This window comes from Chelmon rostratus, chromosome 23 (genome assembly GCF_017976325.1).
Source record: "Chelmon rostratus isolate fCheRos1 chromosome 23, fCheRos1.pri, whole genome shotgun sequence".
Lineage (NCBI taxonomy): Eukaryota > Metazoa > Chordata > Actinopteri > Chaetodontiformes > Chaetodontidae > Chelmon > Chelmon rostratus.
Window position 1 is genome coordinate 2,040,756 of NC_055680.1, and position 17,727 is coordinate 2,058,482.

The window sequence follows — 17,727 nt, forward strand, 5'->3', positions numbered from 1 at the left end:
GCAAACCCATAAATTCAAAAAGTAATGAAAAATCATATGCAGAATTTGGATAAGATGAAATAAGACAAAATTCCTTCAACAGACTAACAAGACTAGACTAACAAGACTCCCATCGCATGTGCATTGTAAGGGAGGATGAAATAGCATTTGTTAGCTACGTTATCTGCCAGCATCCGATGCAGGTGTTAGTGCAGCTGGTAGGGAGGTTCTGGGATGGCAGCGCTGTCCCGTAGTGGTATGCAGCTTTTCTAGGAGTTGCACTGCACCATGTTTTGGTTTCTTTGCACCGGAATAAACTGTAGTCTCAGCGCTAACGTACAGAGCTGGAGCCAGGATGCTTCTGCCATAGCAACAGTAAGCAACAGTTTGACTTTGTCTGTGTATTTGTGCCTAAAATGCAACGGGACAACATAGAGTTTTTTGACTACAGACACTGGGTTTAACTGTCCTATCACCAGTCTGGATAATAGTGACAGAGCTACAATCATGGCCTTAAAACTGCTTAACCTAAAAGCAAACACACAGGGCAAACGGCAAAAGTGGACAGTGAGGTTTTCCAGATATTTTTCAGAAAGACCTCCTGGATGTGTAGACTGACGGAAAATAATTAAACCTTTCTAAATCCAATCCATGGAAATAACACAATGCAGAAAGGGAAAAGGGATTAGTTATTTGATGAAAGGCCAATATCAGGTCTGTAAGCCACTAAGCGCACACACACACGCGCACATGCACACACACACACACACACACACACACACACACACACACACACACACACACACACACACACACACACACACACACACACACACACACCTCCTTCCCTCATTCATTATTTCTATAAGTCAGCTGCTGGCCTTCTCAGTTGTGGTATGGAGTGTGAGTGCTGGCTGTGCTGCTCCCCTCCTGCTCTCAACAACAGGCTCTTGTCTCTCACATCCCGAGAGGTCATATGAGACTGGAGGTCAATTTATTAACTTTGTGCTCATGCAACAACATTTCCTTTACCTTTGTTACCAAACAAACTAATATTGCACTTACACGAGCCTTTGTTGGTCCCAATAATCCTTTTTTAATAAAGTAAGAAGAAGACCTCAATATGTAGTTTATTACTAAGAGGGATGCCTCAATCCCAATCTGAGTCCTTTAATATTGAGTATCTGTTGTTTTTATTCTTTATTTTCTACGTTTTCTACAGTGCTTACTTGGCATTAGGTAGGTCTAAATTAGAAAAGCAATTTAAATCCATGGAGAGGAGACAGTGTGGATCTGCTGTGGCAGGAAGGTCTGGACTTGGATAAGGACAAGTTCAAATGCAGTTTTCATCTAGCAGTAAATACGAGGTGTGGTGCAGCTGCAAAATGTTACTGAAATACAAGCAAAAGGATCCTTCTTTAACTGCTTTTTAACCCTATCTCTGCTTGTACTACTTGCAGGTCTGCTGGCTTTTTTCTAAAGGAAATGTGTTTCTACCTGTTCCCAATGGGCACACTCAGTCTCAATATCATCAATATCAATATCAATATCAATAATCTACAATACAAGTCTACTCAATATCTCTTTCAATAACATGGCAAAATGAAAAACAATCTGATCTTCTCTAACTGGGTCTTCATGCTCAGCAGTGGCCAGATGAACCTCCTGAATTTACAGCCTAAACACTACTGAAGGTACTATTAATTATTAATACCATTGGCTACTTATTCATCATTTCCAGTGCAGGCTCATCAATTTGAGAGATATGAGATTATGAGAACAAAGCACACAAAACTCGAGGAATCTCAGCCAAAACAAAGAATGCATTTTGCATTTGTGTGGTAGGTAATTTGGAGCTGAATAGATTTCCAGATTTAGAGCTGAATTGTTCAGAATTTAGCAGGTATATTACCTATTTTAAGAGTAAGCTAGATGTTTAAGCAATTTCTCCAGCAAAAATGCCTAGCATTTGCTGATTCCAGAAAATAGGAAGGTGGCCCTTTGTCCACTGCATGCACAGCAAGATGGACAGACTAGGAGAAAAACACAGACTACCTCTATAATTATTACCAATCCCCAGGTAACACAAGTCCCATGCAAGCTGGGCTCTTGCTTCAGATTTACCACATATACCAGTGCCTGGCATGGATGCTCCATATTAGCCAAGTCCATCACTCAAGGACCTGAATCCAAATTTATGCACTGCATTTCTAACCAACACAATCATGCACCTGTCAAGTTGCATGTCAAAAGACTCTGGGCTCAAGGAAATTGTAATTAATGTTTTTTTTCTGATGAGAAAATGGTAGTCAGACTAATCAGGTAGTTGCAGCCCTACATCACTGCAAAAGATCTAATGTAATGCCCTGATTGTAAACACTCTGAGATGCAGACATTCTATCGAACAATGCTCCTTCCACTTAGTAATGCTCTTGAAAGCAGGAAACACATCTTCTTTACCAGCAAGCTTTCTTACAGATGCCTTCAAAGAAATCCTCCATTCGCAATAACAGCAATGACACAATATGAAGCTCATGAAACAAATACCACCTTTATCAAGACACTGAATTTTGATTCATCTCTACTTTAAATTTTGCAGGACAGTCATCAGCAAACCACATATTTTAAAGTGTCCCTGTCATTTTGCACACTTAGGTCGGACGTTGGACATAAAATAATTAAAGAACATTTTGGCCTGAAAATGATCAGATTTATAGATGCAGAATAATGGCATCAAAACTCTCTTATTTGACAGCTTCAATCCAGTAACACAAATATCCTCATTTCAAAACCCATACTTGATAAAACCTAATTAAAAAAATATTTGCCCAAGGGTGGGCTGTGTATATTCACTCTGCTACAGCACACAGACTTGTGAGTCTACAAGGTGCACACAACATACAATGGCTGGGCTTTGTTCCCTTCAACCGCTCTGAGCTACCGGGAAACACTCTGGGGGAGGCAAGCCAAGTCTCCTTCTTTGTGTGCGTGTGTGTGTGCATGCGTGTGTGTGTGTGTGTGAACCTTTGACCTTCCTGAGGGAAGCAGCTCCAGTTGGGAAGAAGGGGGGCTGATGTTATCATAAACACTGCTGGGCCTTCACAGCCCAGTCTTACCCCAGTTCAACCACCATATTCAGAGACAGCACAGCGTCACTAACATCCTGCTCACTGCATCTCATTTTGGATAAGATGACTTGTGAAAATTAAAAAAAAAAGTCAAGGTCTGACTAACTTTGGTGGTACAGTGGTTACTATGGCTACTCTCATTAATTTTGGGGGGATTTATTCAATTCAATTACCATATGTACATTCATGTAAGTGATACATAATATTGATATTTTGATAATTGTCCAGTCCGACAGCAGGAGAGCCGGTCTCACAAAGAATTTCCAGCCACGTCTGTGCCTCGGTGACACAGAGCATCACCACCATCAACTGCCTGAATGCTACCTATCAAACACCCAACAGCAGAGAGGCAACAGAAAGGAGTGACTGCTGGAAAAACTGGAACACTTAGGAGTTGGTGGAGACCAAAACAGAGCAGTAAAGGGGAGGGAATACTGGACTTTCACACTAGCCATCGGGATAGAAAGAATGACTTCAATGGGATGCTCATGTTGCTCTTTATCTACCGGATGTGAATGGTACAGTGTATTAGATTCAAAGGCATTAGGAGTAGGCAAAATAGATCCTCTACTGAGCTATACTGTGTGTATTATAATACTGCAGTATTGACATATATGGTCACTTAGTTCAGTTTCTAGAGAATCAGTTGAGAAAATGGCAAGAATGTCAGTTTTTGGCTAATCCATCATTATCATGGCCACATAAATTATGAAGCACTTCTATTCACTCATCTGCAAGATGTCAAAAAAAGGCCTGATAAAAACAGGGACATTAAAGGGATAGCTTCCATGGTATAACTGATATGGCAATTTAAAGCAAAAACATCAAACACTCCCCTGTTGCCGCTTATGGGATAGCAAACTAGGCATTTCAGTTTCGGCAATAGCCTAACACTATTAACTGGTAACTAGCCAGTTAACCTTGAGCTGAGGAGCACACTGGACTGCATTTGGCAGTTAGGGTTTCCATCAAAAAAATTTGAAAAAGAAAAAGCTGGTGCCGGTCCACATGTCCTGGACGATGTTGCTGTCCCAGAGAGAAATTTTGGTCAAATATTATCTGTGTTTATGAATCATATTTTCCCATGTTTTTGTGTCCAAGAGACTAATGGGGACAACAATTTTTGAAACTGGTGCAGTATTGAGCGAGAGCGCTGCAGCTGGCAACCATGAAACGGACTGCAATGTGCCCCCTTGGGGCATTTGTGCACCGTCAGTGCAAGTATGCCCACTAAAAGTGTTTCTTTTTGTCACTAACAGGCTCAGATTGTTATTCTAAGTGTCTGACAAGAGTACAGAAAGGATTCCTACAGAAAGACCTGTTTGTTAAAGAGCAACATCCTTTTTGTTTAAGCAGAAACAGCCACTATATTGCTCTCCCCAAAGCCACCAGACCCTATTTGGTGGCGGGACAGTGTGCAGAGCCAGAATATTTTCATTACTAACACAGGAATTATTTTCACCACAAATTGTGACTGGATTGACAAATATGTTGAACGATATATAACGTATAAAACAGATCAGAAACCCTGCTCTCAGTCAGCATTGATGAGGTGACAGGGAGTTGTGATGGAGCTTTCGTCTGGTTTTGTGTGTCTGTCCAGCAGTCGGTGGTCCGAGCTAACTTGCCTGCTCTGGCTAGCTTGGCTCTGAGCTCAAGGTTTTTCTCCTCAAAGTGTTTTTCAATGCCTTTCTCAGCTTTATACTTACTACAGATGGCACCAATGTAAAAGCAAACCATCAAGCAAAGCTATATACGAGAAGCTTTTCATGAAACCTTGATTTAAGTCTGGCTGCTAAGTTCTAAAAGGACGTCATGTACCACAGAGCACAAGTGTTTTGAGAAAACCTACTACAGTCCTGGTCGGAGCAGCTGTAAATCACATCACTATGAGGAGACTGTCTCAGATGGCCAGCGCTGTGCGAGCAAGGCATCTATAGTCGATCTGTGCATAATGTCAATCAACCAATAGGCGAAAAGGTGACCCTTGACACACTGAACGATTAATTATGAATCATTTGCATTATGACGCAGAAACACACACAGCAAGGACCAGAGGCAGGACTCTCAGGTGAGGTCTGCTGTATCTCACAGCTGATGTCTGTCTGAGTGGGCATAACTACCAGGTTTGTCAGTGAACCTGAGAGCACCTCACTACTCAGATAGTAGACATGACCACAAAGAGGTTCTGCAAAAACATGTTATCAAGACTAACTACAGTTGGGCCTATGGAAGAGCACGGTCCAAACATCAGACTTGAATGAATAACAATAACAAATGAGTCACCATGAGCCAGTGTGATGTCAGCAGCTGCCTCGTTCAATATGAGATCACTTTCTCTGGTATTTGACATTTTTTGATACTAGTGTCAATATTAATTAAAAAAACTATACATTTTCAAAACTTCATTTGAAGGAATATGAAAATATTTTTCTATGTAATCCTGTCTTACATTTAATAAAAGAAGCCAAAATTGTCAAATGTTGTGTACATACAATAATTTTGCCGAATGATTATTATTATTATCAATGGGGAAACTCCGACACTGGACTGACCAAGGGTGTAACACTCACTCAGTAAGTCAGGGACAGGCCTCACTTTGCTGCGGCTGAAAGCTCCAGAAAAGCCAGTAAGTGGACCACTCAGTTGAAATGATTTTGTCACAAATGCTGTTCCAAAGGTTGAGAATGAACAAGGCCACACGAACACCTTTGGGTTTGGACTGTTGGTCAGATAAAACATGACTCATGAAAATGTCAACTTGGGCTTTAGGAGAGTGTGATGAGTGTTTTTCATCAATTTCTCACAATTTATAGACAAAAAAATAATTGTCAAGATGAACTGACAATGAAGTAAGATACTCTGTCGCTAGCACATTTCAGTCTGGACCAAAAAACAATTGAGGTTGAGTAGGCACAGGAAGAGAACCAAGTGTAGTTAATAGCATTGATGATGACCCTTCCATTTAAGTGTCCCAGTCTGCAGTGACAGTAAGCAAGCACTGACCACAGCAGGGCCCTGGAACTGGAACACCTAAAGGGAGTGCAGCCGTCATTACTGTAATTAATTACACCTGTTAGAATGTCTGCCCTGGACAACATCTATAACCAGCACAAGGAAAAATCGCAGGTAGCAGTAGTAAAGTCAACGATGACTCTGTTCCATTTAAGTTATGTCTGACTGTGTTTTACAAACCAAAACATCAACAGTGACAAATGTTTATTACAGCTTATCAATGCAGGGCTCTAACCTATCCTTTATGGTCACCTACTGCTTGCTGGGGTTTTGATAAATGAATCAAAACCGCCATACATCCATAAAATTCATATGAAAAAAGATATACGTTATATATATTATCCAATTACCCAACAATAACCCCTGCTGGAGTAACAAACACACCTCATTGAACAGACTCATGAATGCCTTGAAGACTTCCTCAAGGATTCCTGGAGCCTTCTCGTGCACCTTGACATCATGCAGAGAAGCTTATAACCATGGTTTCTGCTCACAAGGGACTCATTTTAAAGATCAGGCTCCAAAAAAGACAGAATGCTACACTTCCCATAATGCAAGTCGATAGCATTGCTCATTATATTCCCTGCAAGTTAAATGTCCAAGTCTTCAAACTCCGTGGCCCCAGCTTCTAACTCAGGTTTTCTTTTTATTCCCTAAGCCAGGTCTGGGAGCTCGGATGACATCAGTATGATATCATGAGGGTTATTTTGTCAGACTTGGCACAGCCACAGAAGACATTATACAGCTGTTTTCACCGGCTGAGTAATGCTTATGATGAATAACCTGCACATTGATATGTATAATCAGGTTTAAATCGCCATTTTAAACCCTACTTCTGAACCACAGTTGTACCCTTTCCTGACTTGCTGAGCTGCATTATTTATCAATCCAAGAACCTGTGCTTCATCCTAATCAATGGCATTACTGTAGGTACGGGCTATATTCATCACTTCCGCAGTCATTAGGGTTGGGTTGCTCCAGCGGCAGGTGCCTGAGTGTTGTTGTGTGTTCCCAGTCTGATCGTCCCACAGGGCCCAGACCTGGGTTGTTATGAGCAGATGGTCATAATTGCCAGAGCACAGAGAGAAGCAGCAGAGGACAGGGGGTGTTGCTTTAAGTCGCTGCGTAGCCAGATTGATTTCAGCAACCTGGATGGGGTAATCCTCTTTTCAGCAAGGCAGGCCAAGGTAGTTCCCTTTAATCCACAGTGTCACCCACACCCACTCCCCTGTGAAGTTTTACTCTCTGTTGTCATCAGTTGCCTTTTACAAATGTCCTCAGCAGCATCGCTCAATGAGAAAGTGGCACACATTCAGACAGACTCCAGGAGGCTGGTGAGTAAAGGGTTGCCATGTTGTTACACTACGAGCTCTTCACTCAAAACCGAAATAAATACTAAAAACTACCAACATCACTGTTTAAGTCCAAGCACTAAAACCGTGAACAGCACGAAACACAGTGATTAAAGCTCCAGATTTAAGTGAAACGACCCCAAGGCATGCACACAAGAGGCCTGGCAATGCGAAAGGTTTGGAGACGCTTATAAGAGGAAATGTTGAGGAAGAGGAACTCGCATGTCTGCCGTTTTTTTTTTACTTTTTACTCTTTTCTTTCAAGTCCATTTTAGGAGACTAACACGTCAAGCTTAAATTTTTAAAAGCTGGTTTGCTTAAAAACACTTGTAAAAACCACATATAATAAGCCTCGACTGTCATATAGCTAAGCCACCAAGCAAGGACTTTTACCCCAAAACTACTCATTCTGGTGCCCGCATGCTAACGGCAACACTGAGCTCACAGCGCAGTTTGGTGAGGAGGGCTAACGGATTAAAATTTCTTCCTGATATAACAACAGTTTGGTGGAGCATACACATGCCGAAATTAAGAGGTAAGTCCTGCGGATCTGACAGAAGTCGAAATTCATAATTTCCGAGGGATATAGTTTCACTTTCGCCAGGACAACAAACTTCGGGGTAATTTGAATTTGAGTCTTGTGAAGCGTGCCGGGGTTGAGGAAAGATGTGCCTTCCCCGTTAGAAGAAAGAAGCAGGTGGCGATATAACAAAAGGAGGTTTCGTCATAACAGCAAGCTCGCTGGCGCTGCTTTGTAAGTTCAGGGAAACAGTGAAAAGCAAACCGACCTGCATGTGTGATGTCGGACAGGTCGTAGTTCCTGGCGCTGCGGGGAAACTCCTTCAGTTTTCGGTTGGACAAGTTAAGAGCCCCGCTCGCGGCAGCCTCCTCGAGCGCCTTCTCCACGCTCCGACTGGCCGCTACTGTGGCCGGCAGCTGGGCTCCATCCCCAGCAGCCATCAACGTACAGGTTTACCTCCTCTTTTACTTAGTTTGAGGCGTCCGCTCCACTTTCATACCCCGACGATTCTTATGAACTTCCGGAAGAGTACCCTCCTTGTAAACTTCTTTAAAAGTAGGAAACTAAATGAGAGGAAAATCAGTTGGCAGTGTGAGTTGTGATTGCGTTCTTCGCACAACGGGTGCTATCGTTTCCACTACTAAAGCAGAGCGGTTCAAGCTGTCAATCTTTCAGGAAGTTACATCAAGCTTGCAAATTTCGCAACAACACTACGGGAAGACGATGCCTACCCTTCAAACTAAAAGCAGAATTTCACTAATACTGTTATTCCCGGTTGCATGGGGAGAGCTATGATGCAGCATTCAGACCTTCGTGTTTGAAATTGGGACACTTTATTAAAGAACTATGTAATCTAGTACTTATTATAGTGACAATTTTTAATAATACCTAAGTAGTCAGTTTTCATGGGAAATTCCTGAAAAGAACTCTTTTGTTTAACTAACTGAATGGTCAACTCAAATAAATAAAATATGAAAATCCTAATGATTTAACTGGGGGCATCAAACCATTATCATTTTTTCTAAAATCCTGACAAAAACAGAAATATTCTTTTAAAAACTGGCATTCTTTGGAAAATGGTTAAATAAACCATTTCACAGACAGTGAGGCCTCGCTGAGCTGCAACAGTAAAAACATTGCAACAAAAAGAGGGAATCTGTAACTAACAAGAATCTAAATTTGTAAGAACCATTTGGATTTGTCTGAAAGCATGAAAAATCACATTTTTGTCATTTAAATACAAAACGTATACAAACGGAGAAAAGTAGCCAGAAAATTAATGGATGTGTGGTTGTGCTGAAAATGTATATAAACATCAAGAGCTGCAACCTGGTGTGAAAACATAAGATTTATTTTTAATAAACACATAATGCACCTACTATGTATTTCCTTATTTTCATCTCAGAGCAGTGTCGCTTAATTTTAATTTTATTTTGATAGCTAAAACCGGAAGTTAACCAAAACAATTTTTCTTTCTAACTGGCTTTCACGGGGGTTTCGGAAGGTGCAGCAAGAGAAGGGGAGCGAGAGGGAATGGGCGTGGTCATAGCGGGAGTATTTTTGATTGACTCACGTTGGGGGCGGGGCCTCTGCTGATGTTGAATGTGGCTGGAATTTCAGGAAAAACAGTATTAGGCTTGATTGATGCTAATACGAATCAAACAGCATAAACATTTCAGGCAGTTTTTATGACATAATGAAATCATTGATCCAATAAATGTTCCATTTATCATGAATGAAATTCACATCTTGTTAATTGAATTGGTTCAATTGTTGTTGATCTTCTTTATTATAATAAAACCCTGATTCCAAAAAAGTTGGGATGCTGCGTAAAACTTAAATAAAAACAGAATGCAGTCATCTGCAAAAAGCTGTTTGAAGTTTTACAAAGTATCCTGAGCCCATGTAGTATCCTTTATCCAATCATGTGCTCACAAAGAGGTGAACCTCACTCCATCATGCCATCCAATCATGATACTATCACCTGTTATCAACCTGTTTACCTGTGGAGTGTTCCAAACAGGTGTTTTTGGAGTGTTCCACAACTCTCCCAGTCTTTTGTTGCTCCTGTCCCAACTTGTTTCAAACATGTTGCTGCATCAAATTCAGAATAAGCAGATATTTACAAAAATCAATGAAGCTGATGAGGTCAGACATTACATATATTGTCTTTGTACTGTTTTTTATTGAGTATATGTCAAAAACAATTAGCAAGTGATCTCATTCCGTTTAGTCTATGTTTATACAGTGCAAATTCCGAAATAAATCACTTTGATTAAATGTCCCATAATAAAATGTGAGGAGTACTACTGTATGTCCAGTGTGTTCATGTGTGTTTGTGTGTCTGAACATGTCTAAATATCCCTATAACAGCAAATGCAGTGTCAGCAGGACTGCATGGTCCCTTCTTCTCTCCCATGAGGTTTAAAACCCTTATTCTTATTCGTCCATTTCAATAACAGATGACTCCCCTACTACACACACTCACACACACACACATCCTTCTGCACCCATTAGCATTGTCCCCTCCTCTCCATCCTGCATCCTTCTCTTTAGCTCTTGTGTCCTCCCTCCCTCCCTCTCCAGAGTCCCATTGGACCATCTGTCAAAGTCCTGTCGGACTAGTCGCCCAGCTGTGACCAGGGCTAGTGTGTGTGTGTGTGTCTGTGTGTGTGTGTGCTGGCTATGTGGGGGTAACTTTCACTACATTCACTTGTAAAACCCATTAAGAGACACTGGTGAACCCAGTCTGCTCACTGTATTTCTATGCGATTACAATGAAAGCATGAAAGCATAACACCTCCCCCACCCATGGTGATGTTGTCATATTGCTTGGTCTGCTGTTTTTAGTTTTTTTCTTCTGGACCAACAAAATGTGGGAAGGAGCAATGTACAGGACCTAATTATTGCTTATTATCTTTTGCTTATAGTGCTGCAAAGTGCATGGGCAGTAACTGTCCTAAGACCTTTTCTCTTATGATCAGCATGCATAATGCTGATTCTTATCAACATATGCCATGCTGATTGTGATAAGACGATGCTGTGTGTAACATAGAAATGGCTTATCACTCCAATTTTCAGTGGCAGATCCCACTACTGGGGATGCGCCACTCATTTCAATGTCATACAGCATGTCGATTCTCAGCTTTTACTGCTGTTACTGATGCTACTGGCCATCAGCTTGACACCATTTATGAGTGTCACGGTGCCACAAAAACCTCCAGTGACATACCACTCAGAATCAACACATGCCAGGAAAAGAAGAGTGGCATACCATCAGCCACTTTCTGAAGAGTGAAGAGACGCTGGAACTACTGTATGACCATTTCACCTAACACTTTCATACTATGTGGGGTATAATGAACATAGCAGCTTCTAGGAGCCCCTTGTGGCAGCTCTGTTAGCGTTTCTCAATGATGAATCGTGTATCTTTGGCAGCTCCGATGACCTTACCTCCCCATGTGGAACATCTCGTTTTAATACAACCACGCAAGAGGAGACAAGAGGTCGGGAGATGGGCTGAAACACACTCACACTCTCGTCCTGTCTCTGAGAGCGACACAACATGCACCGATGACAAAAGAAGCAGTGACATCAGCTAAAGCCTCCTGCTAATGAGTGTGAATATTCATGCTCCTCATTGACCCACATGCTTTTGGGATGATGTCATCAGTTTACACTATGACCAATCAGTAGAGCTGTGGCTTGGTATTCATATTTATTTGGATTAGGACAATAAATGAGTTCACTGCCTACACTGTGTCAATAAAAATGGCCTGCCTATCTTAGATATTGATCAACCGAACTGATCATGTATTTATTAAAGACCTGATGCCTCTGCTTGAGTTTGAGGTCTTTGGTCTGCACTGACCCAGTAATCTAGTCTCAAGCTGAGCAGCTCTGGAGACTTTTCCCACCAAAGTTTTTCTTTTTTTTTTTCCCTGCAGGCAGAGTGACATCACAGTTTCTCACGCTCTTTGTCCATCCCTTCTTCCTCTGAGCACTCCCTCTCTTCCTCTCTCCTCCTCCCAAGTGGGTTGTAGAGATGTTGCTGGTTTCCTGTCACTTCTCCCTCTCAGGTACAGACAGACATACAGTCACTAAACCTCACGCAACTTCATAATCCGTAGCCTCGACAACTGAACTATGTGCTGTCATTAACACGCAAGTTAAACAAATGAGAAACAAAGTGTTAATTCCTGAGCTTTAGAGATGTTGTTAGGTGTATTCTTTAACTCTGATCAGAGCCAGGCTAGCTGTTTCCCCCTGCCTCCAGTCTTTATGCTAAGCTAGGCTAGCCACATCCTGTCTTTGGCTCTGTACTTAATACACAGATATGACATTGTTATCAATCTTCTCGTCTAACTCCCAGAAAGAAGGTGAGTAATTGTATTGGCTGAAAATGTTGGCTGAAAACACTTTTCCAGAACAAACATAAAGATAAAGCCATGATCATGTTGGTTCTTTTTGTCTTTTTCTAAATAGCTAAAACATTTACTTCCAAAGTACAAAGTCCTGGGACAGCATATGTGTAACATCATATGTAAAGTTGTGTATCAACCCCCATATGATATTAAATACTTTCATCATGGGTCATTTCGCTCAGCAGAAGCATGTGGTGTTACAATACAAGAGGACCCTGACTTGAACCCTGTGGAACGCCACATGAAGTTTTGTATTGTTCATAGTTCCTGTTGTGTAAAAATTATTTAGAACTAGCATCAATCAATTATAGAGTATATCCAACAATACTTTGTGATATACCATATTAAATTTAGCACAGAGGTCAAGAAGAACAATTACAAATCATATCTCATATAATAATAAAATAAAAATAATCAGGAGTTCCATTTCCGGTTGAATGAATGTCCTGTGGGAAGTTCTCAGTTGTCTCTGAACTCTAAAAGAAGAAAAGCTACAAGTGGTGGAAGCCAGGATAAAAATTGGGACAGATGAAGGGGATGGTGAGGGACACATGGAGAATGAGACTGCAGAACTTTCAGAAATAGGCTGCTCAGCGACAGAAGCAGGAGAGACCGGGGGAGGCTGACAGTGAGCGAGGAGGAGAGGGAGAGGAGGCCGAGTGAACGAGGTGGAGGTCAGGGGAGAGAGTGAGTGAGTGAGTGACTGCTGAAAGAGGAGTAAGCCTGGGAATGAATGGCATGAGATTTAGACGTGACCAGCCCACCACCAGCTGTGCATGTTGTCCCAGACTCACACACACACACACACACAGATTGTGTTATCAAGTCCCGACACACACACCCTGACTGGAGCCTGTTACACATTAACGCTGCAGTAAAACAAGATGAAAAGGAGAGAGACTGAAATCTCTCTGGTTTCATGACTCAGTTGCTGCTCCTCCAACTGCTGCTCAGACAAAGATAAACTTCAACAGCAACCTCTAAAATCAATAATACATTTGAATATGAATGTGTATTTTCTGATCCATGGTGTGGTACATAATATATGAATTTAACAAATAATTTTTGGATGTGACATTCCAAGTATTTCTCAACATTTTTCTCTTTTTTATTTAAAAAAAAACACAGTAAAACATAGAAATCCACTCATACCATCTAGCCACAAGAATGACAAAAGAATTGAAGTACACACACAACACAAGAAAAGTAAACAAAGTAGCGCAATAGGCGTCAAAGTTTAGAGATGGAAGGTCAAAAATGGAAAAAAAAATTAACTCAAGGTGAAGCCACTGGACAAGGGTAAGAGTGGGAGTAGAGTTTCATGGCTAAGAAAAGTAACGGCTGAGATGTCAAACTCTTGTCTTTAGAGACAACAATGACATCATTCATTTTAAGCTCCAGCTTCATTTTAAGCCTAAACATGTTGGTTATTACCTCAAAATAGCCATGTCAAAAGTTTGCATCAACTGTAATTTAACAGATAACTTCTCATTTTCAAAAGTCATTCATTTCACTTTACCCACTTATTTGCTTGCTGCTCTTTCTAACTATCATGCACCATAAATTCTAGATTTAAAACTCACATTCAAATGATAGATACAACCAGGGCTCAATTAATGGGGCTGTGGTCTCTTGAAAAAATGCTTGTTCTAAATATGGGATAGAAAACAAATACCACTACTTCCATTTCGTTAATAATTAAGATAAAACAGTAATGAAAAAAAAAATCCTGTTACAGTAGAATTAATAGATGAAGGACGTGCTGAGTTTCTATTGAAGGAGTGCTCTGGTGACTTAGTATTGATTCAGGGATATTAAACAAACTAAGCAGCTGTTTGCAGTATGGCAGTCTCCAAGGAGCCCCCAGACAAATTCTGCTTGGGCCCCCACAAGAGCTTAAACCAGCTCTGCAACTCTAGGAACAGGAACTATCCCTTTTGATTGGCTGTACAACACGAGGTTCCATTATCCATTAGACTTTTTTTTAGCACAAGATTGCAGTGACGAACAAACAAATAATAATAATAAAAGGCCTTTATTGTCTAATACAAGAATTATAATGCCTCACTTAATTAAAGTAGGTTTATGTAGCATCAATGACATGTTCTGCATCTAAAACTTGACATGATATTTGTCTTTATACCTTGTGGTTATAAAGCTGATCGCAGTTCTGAGTGTATTTGAAGCGAAGCCTGCATGTAGAATCGTGAGCATTCACTGCCCTCATGTGGCCAAAGCAAGGAATTACAAAGACAATAAACTGATACTGTGCGTCGGACGTTGGAAACGCTTACCCCCCTTATCAAATTCAGGCCTTGAGTAAAGACAATGGTTTGCTGATGCTACAGCAGCAAACAGGCAGGCACCCCGCTGTAGTGGTGTGACAGCACATCACGAGGATTCTTTCAGAAGAAGGGTGCTTGGCAAAATAAGTTTTAAATATGAGAAAATGCCATAGAAAGAGAAAAGCAGCAACTCTCCACTAGCGGCAAAAGCAAATTCTGTGTCAAAATGTTTTTGATTATAAATCAAGGTTTTGGTTGGGAATTGCGTGTCTGAAAAAGACATTAGATTTTTCATCAGAAAAAAGTGGGCAACTTTTCCACAAACGTCTTTGCTTCTGATTGGGGAGTCGCTGCTTTGCCGTCATATACTATTTTAAAATTATATATATATTCTCATTATTGAACTGTATGCTGAGTATGAAATGGACCAAATGCCGAGGGTGCGCTGTCATTTTGATAATATCGATAATATTTTAAGTCTACATATTGGCCTTTTGACACATGTGACAACAAATTCTAATATTATTTATTTTCTGTCGTCTCCAGATTAAATACAGGGATAATTACCGGTTTCCGAATTAATACTAACTTGTTCTTTTGGGAAAAGATATTGGGATTAGACTGTCCAAATGTACTACAGTACCCGTCATTACTTTGAACGGGAATTTACCATTTTTCCCGCGACGTTAGATATTTTGTTGTTCATTGGCTGAACGCCATGTCAGGAAACACATGACGAAATATGATTGGCTGGTGCTGTCCCTGCAGTTACCCGGATAAAGATTGGCTATATTTAAAGCACAATCGCAAGACGGGGTTGTAGTTCACAGCAGCGTTTGGTAGTCGGCAGTGAGGGAGTCTGTTCTGTACCCTTGTGTTAGGAATTAACTGTTGCTTTTAAATATGGTAAGTATTTCATGTCGTTCTCTAGATATCAGAACGATGAACTGCATATGACGGTGGTTTATGGGCAGTTCATTTTTAATAGCCGCAAGCGCATTTCAATTAATAGCTAACTGTTAGCCGCTAGCGTTAGCTGTTGTAGTGGCTTAGCTGGAGAGCTAACTTGCAGCTATTGGCAGCACTGAGCAAGCAATAGAAAGACCACAGAAAGCTGAAAGGGCGCTAAAATTGGCCACCACTGGTCAGTCGTATTCCACGGTAATGTACGATTCTGCTGCTGCAAACTCTTAAACAATATCCATTTTTTTTCCCAGGCCGGTGGAAAGGCAGGCAAAGACTCCGGAAAGACCAAGACGAAAGCTATTTCGCGCTCGCAGCGAGCGGGACTGCAGGTTTGTCCATTGAAATTCATTCATTTCGTCGTCTGTGCTAGCACAAGCTAACGTCAACAACCAGACGTTGCAGAGGTTGCTCAGCTGGCGGCTATCTCTCACCGACGGGCCACTGAACCCTTTGTTTATCCGCGCTAATGTCCGATGTGTTTCTTGTCGCTGCAGTTCCCCGTGGGTCGTATCCACAGACACCTTAAGTCCAGAACCACCAGCCACGGCAGAGTGGGAGCCACTGCAGCCGTGTACAGCGCAGCTATTCTCGAATACCTCACGGCCGAGGTAACGTTAAGCCTCATTTGCACCCTACATACAAGCTCTGTATAGCTGCTGGGTTTTTTGTTTGCCTATGAAAATGACTAAAGCCTGGCGTTCTTTCAGGTTCTTGAGTTGGCAGGAAATGCATCAAAGGATCTTAAGGTGAAGCGTATAACCCCACGCCACTTGCAGCTTGCCATTAGAGGAGATGAAGAGCTGGATTCACTTATCAAGGCCACTATTGCTGGTGGAGGTAAGGAAACAGTTTTGCACCTTGGTATTGTTTGTGATGAAAAGTGTTAACCTTTATTCTCTTAGAATTACAGAATCTTAAATTTGTAAAATTTTGCCCATTGACTCTCAGAGGTCAAGATTTATTTCATAGTAGAAATGTATGCTTTTCCTAATCTGGATCAAATTTGCTGCCTCTTCTCTTCCTCTTAATTTTCTGTTGATCAGATTAAAACCTAACAAATGGCAAGTGTCTATTTGTGTGTGTGTGTGTGTGTGTCTGCGTCTGTGTGTCTGAGGCAGTGTTTATTTTAATGGCTCATCCATTGTCCTTTGTTTAACAGGTGTTATTCCTCACATCCACAAGTCTCTGATTGGAAAGAAGGGCCAGCAGAAGACTGTATAACCTGAAGTGCTCCGCACGTCTGCATCAAGTGATTAAATGTCTTAGATTAGAACACCTTTTAGGAATGATTTGTATTGAGCTTGCATTTACTCACCTGGGGTATTTTTTAAAAGTGGCTTCAGAGAAGCTCATTTTTTGTGTTACTGTTCTTTGTTTTCAGGTGCTGCAGTTTTTGTGTTGAAACATGCTTTTTGTGGCGTTCCCATGTTGAAAGTGGTGTTTTAATAAAGCTCTGTTTGGGCATTTGCAGTTCTTTTAGTTCTTGCACTTTCATGGGTTTGTTTCTGTTGTCATTTCTACACTGGGTATTCAGTTGACTACTCCAGTGTGAATGGTTTACATGTGTTTGGGTTAAGTAGTCTAAATCATCCCAGTTAGAAAGCATCCACCTTGGCCAACACAAAGCAAAGGAGAACCACAGCTCGCATGTGGAGTCAGCATGCTTAGAACCAGCTTAAACATGTGAACCATCTGTTTCAGCATCATGTAGTGGTGTGAATTGCAAAGCATGTTTTTACATCAGTTTACTGACATGGACTGGGAAAATCCTGTAGTAACTTTGGATTCCTGAATAAAGACTGGACTGGCACAGTCATTTTGCATATTGTGTATGGATGGCTTTTTGCATGAAGGCAGTTTAGCTGCTGCATTCATTCTTAGTTTCATGTTGAGATGGTCTGATTTAGAGTAAAAACACTTTAGCATGAGCAGTATAGTAGGTATCAAAGTATGTTCTCAACATGATCCAGCAAAACCAGACTTGAATTTGTCTTGGCTATTGTAAAGTAATGAAATGTGGAAATACAATCCAATGAACGTATTGATGTAAATCATCAG

The 17,727-nt window shown here is 41.1% G+C and overlaps 2 protein-coding genes across 3 annotated transcripts in view; one reads left to right on the top strand and one right to left on the bottom strand.

The window, feature by feature from the left end:
* Positions 1-8,650, bottom strand: part of lrch4 (leucine-rich repeats and calponin homology (CH) domain containing 4) — a 50,117-nt gene extending 41,467 nt beyond the window's left edge. For both annotated transcript variants that reach the window (XM_041964521.1, XM_041964520.1), the window contains exon 1: positions 8,263-8,650. In XM_041964521.1, coding sequence (XP_041820455.1) covers positions 8,263-8,434 — 172 coding nt within the window. In that variant the 5' untranslated portion in view covers positions 8,435-8,650. The remainder of the gene's footprint in view (positions 1-8,262) is intronic.
* Positions 8,651-15,509: 6,859 nt separating this feature from the next.
* On the top strand, positions 15,510-17,163 carry LOC121626238 (histone H2A.Z). The gene is made up of 5 exons (XM_041964599.1): positions 15,510-15,609; positions 15,921-15,998; positions 16,164-16,277; positions 16,377-16,506; positions 16,829-17,163. Exons 1-5 carry the CDS (start codon positions 15,607-15,609, stop codon positions 16,888-16,890), a joined length of 387 nt encoding a protein of 128 aa, XP_041820533.1. The 5' UTR covers positions 15,510-15,606; the 3' UTR covers positions 16,891-17,163.
* Positions 17,164-17,727: the final 564 nt, after the last annotated feature.

Coding starts and splice junctions, on each gene's coding strand:
- LOC121626238 (XM_041964599.1), top strand. Junction 15,999..16,163: donor CGCAGCGAGCGGGACTGCAG/GTTTGTCCATTG, acceptor TTGTCGCTGCAG/TTCCCCGTGGGTCGTATCCA. Junction 16,507..16,828: donor GGCCACTATTGCTGGTGGAG/GTAAGGAAACAG, acceptor TTTGTTTAACAG/GTGTTATTCCTCACATCCAC.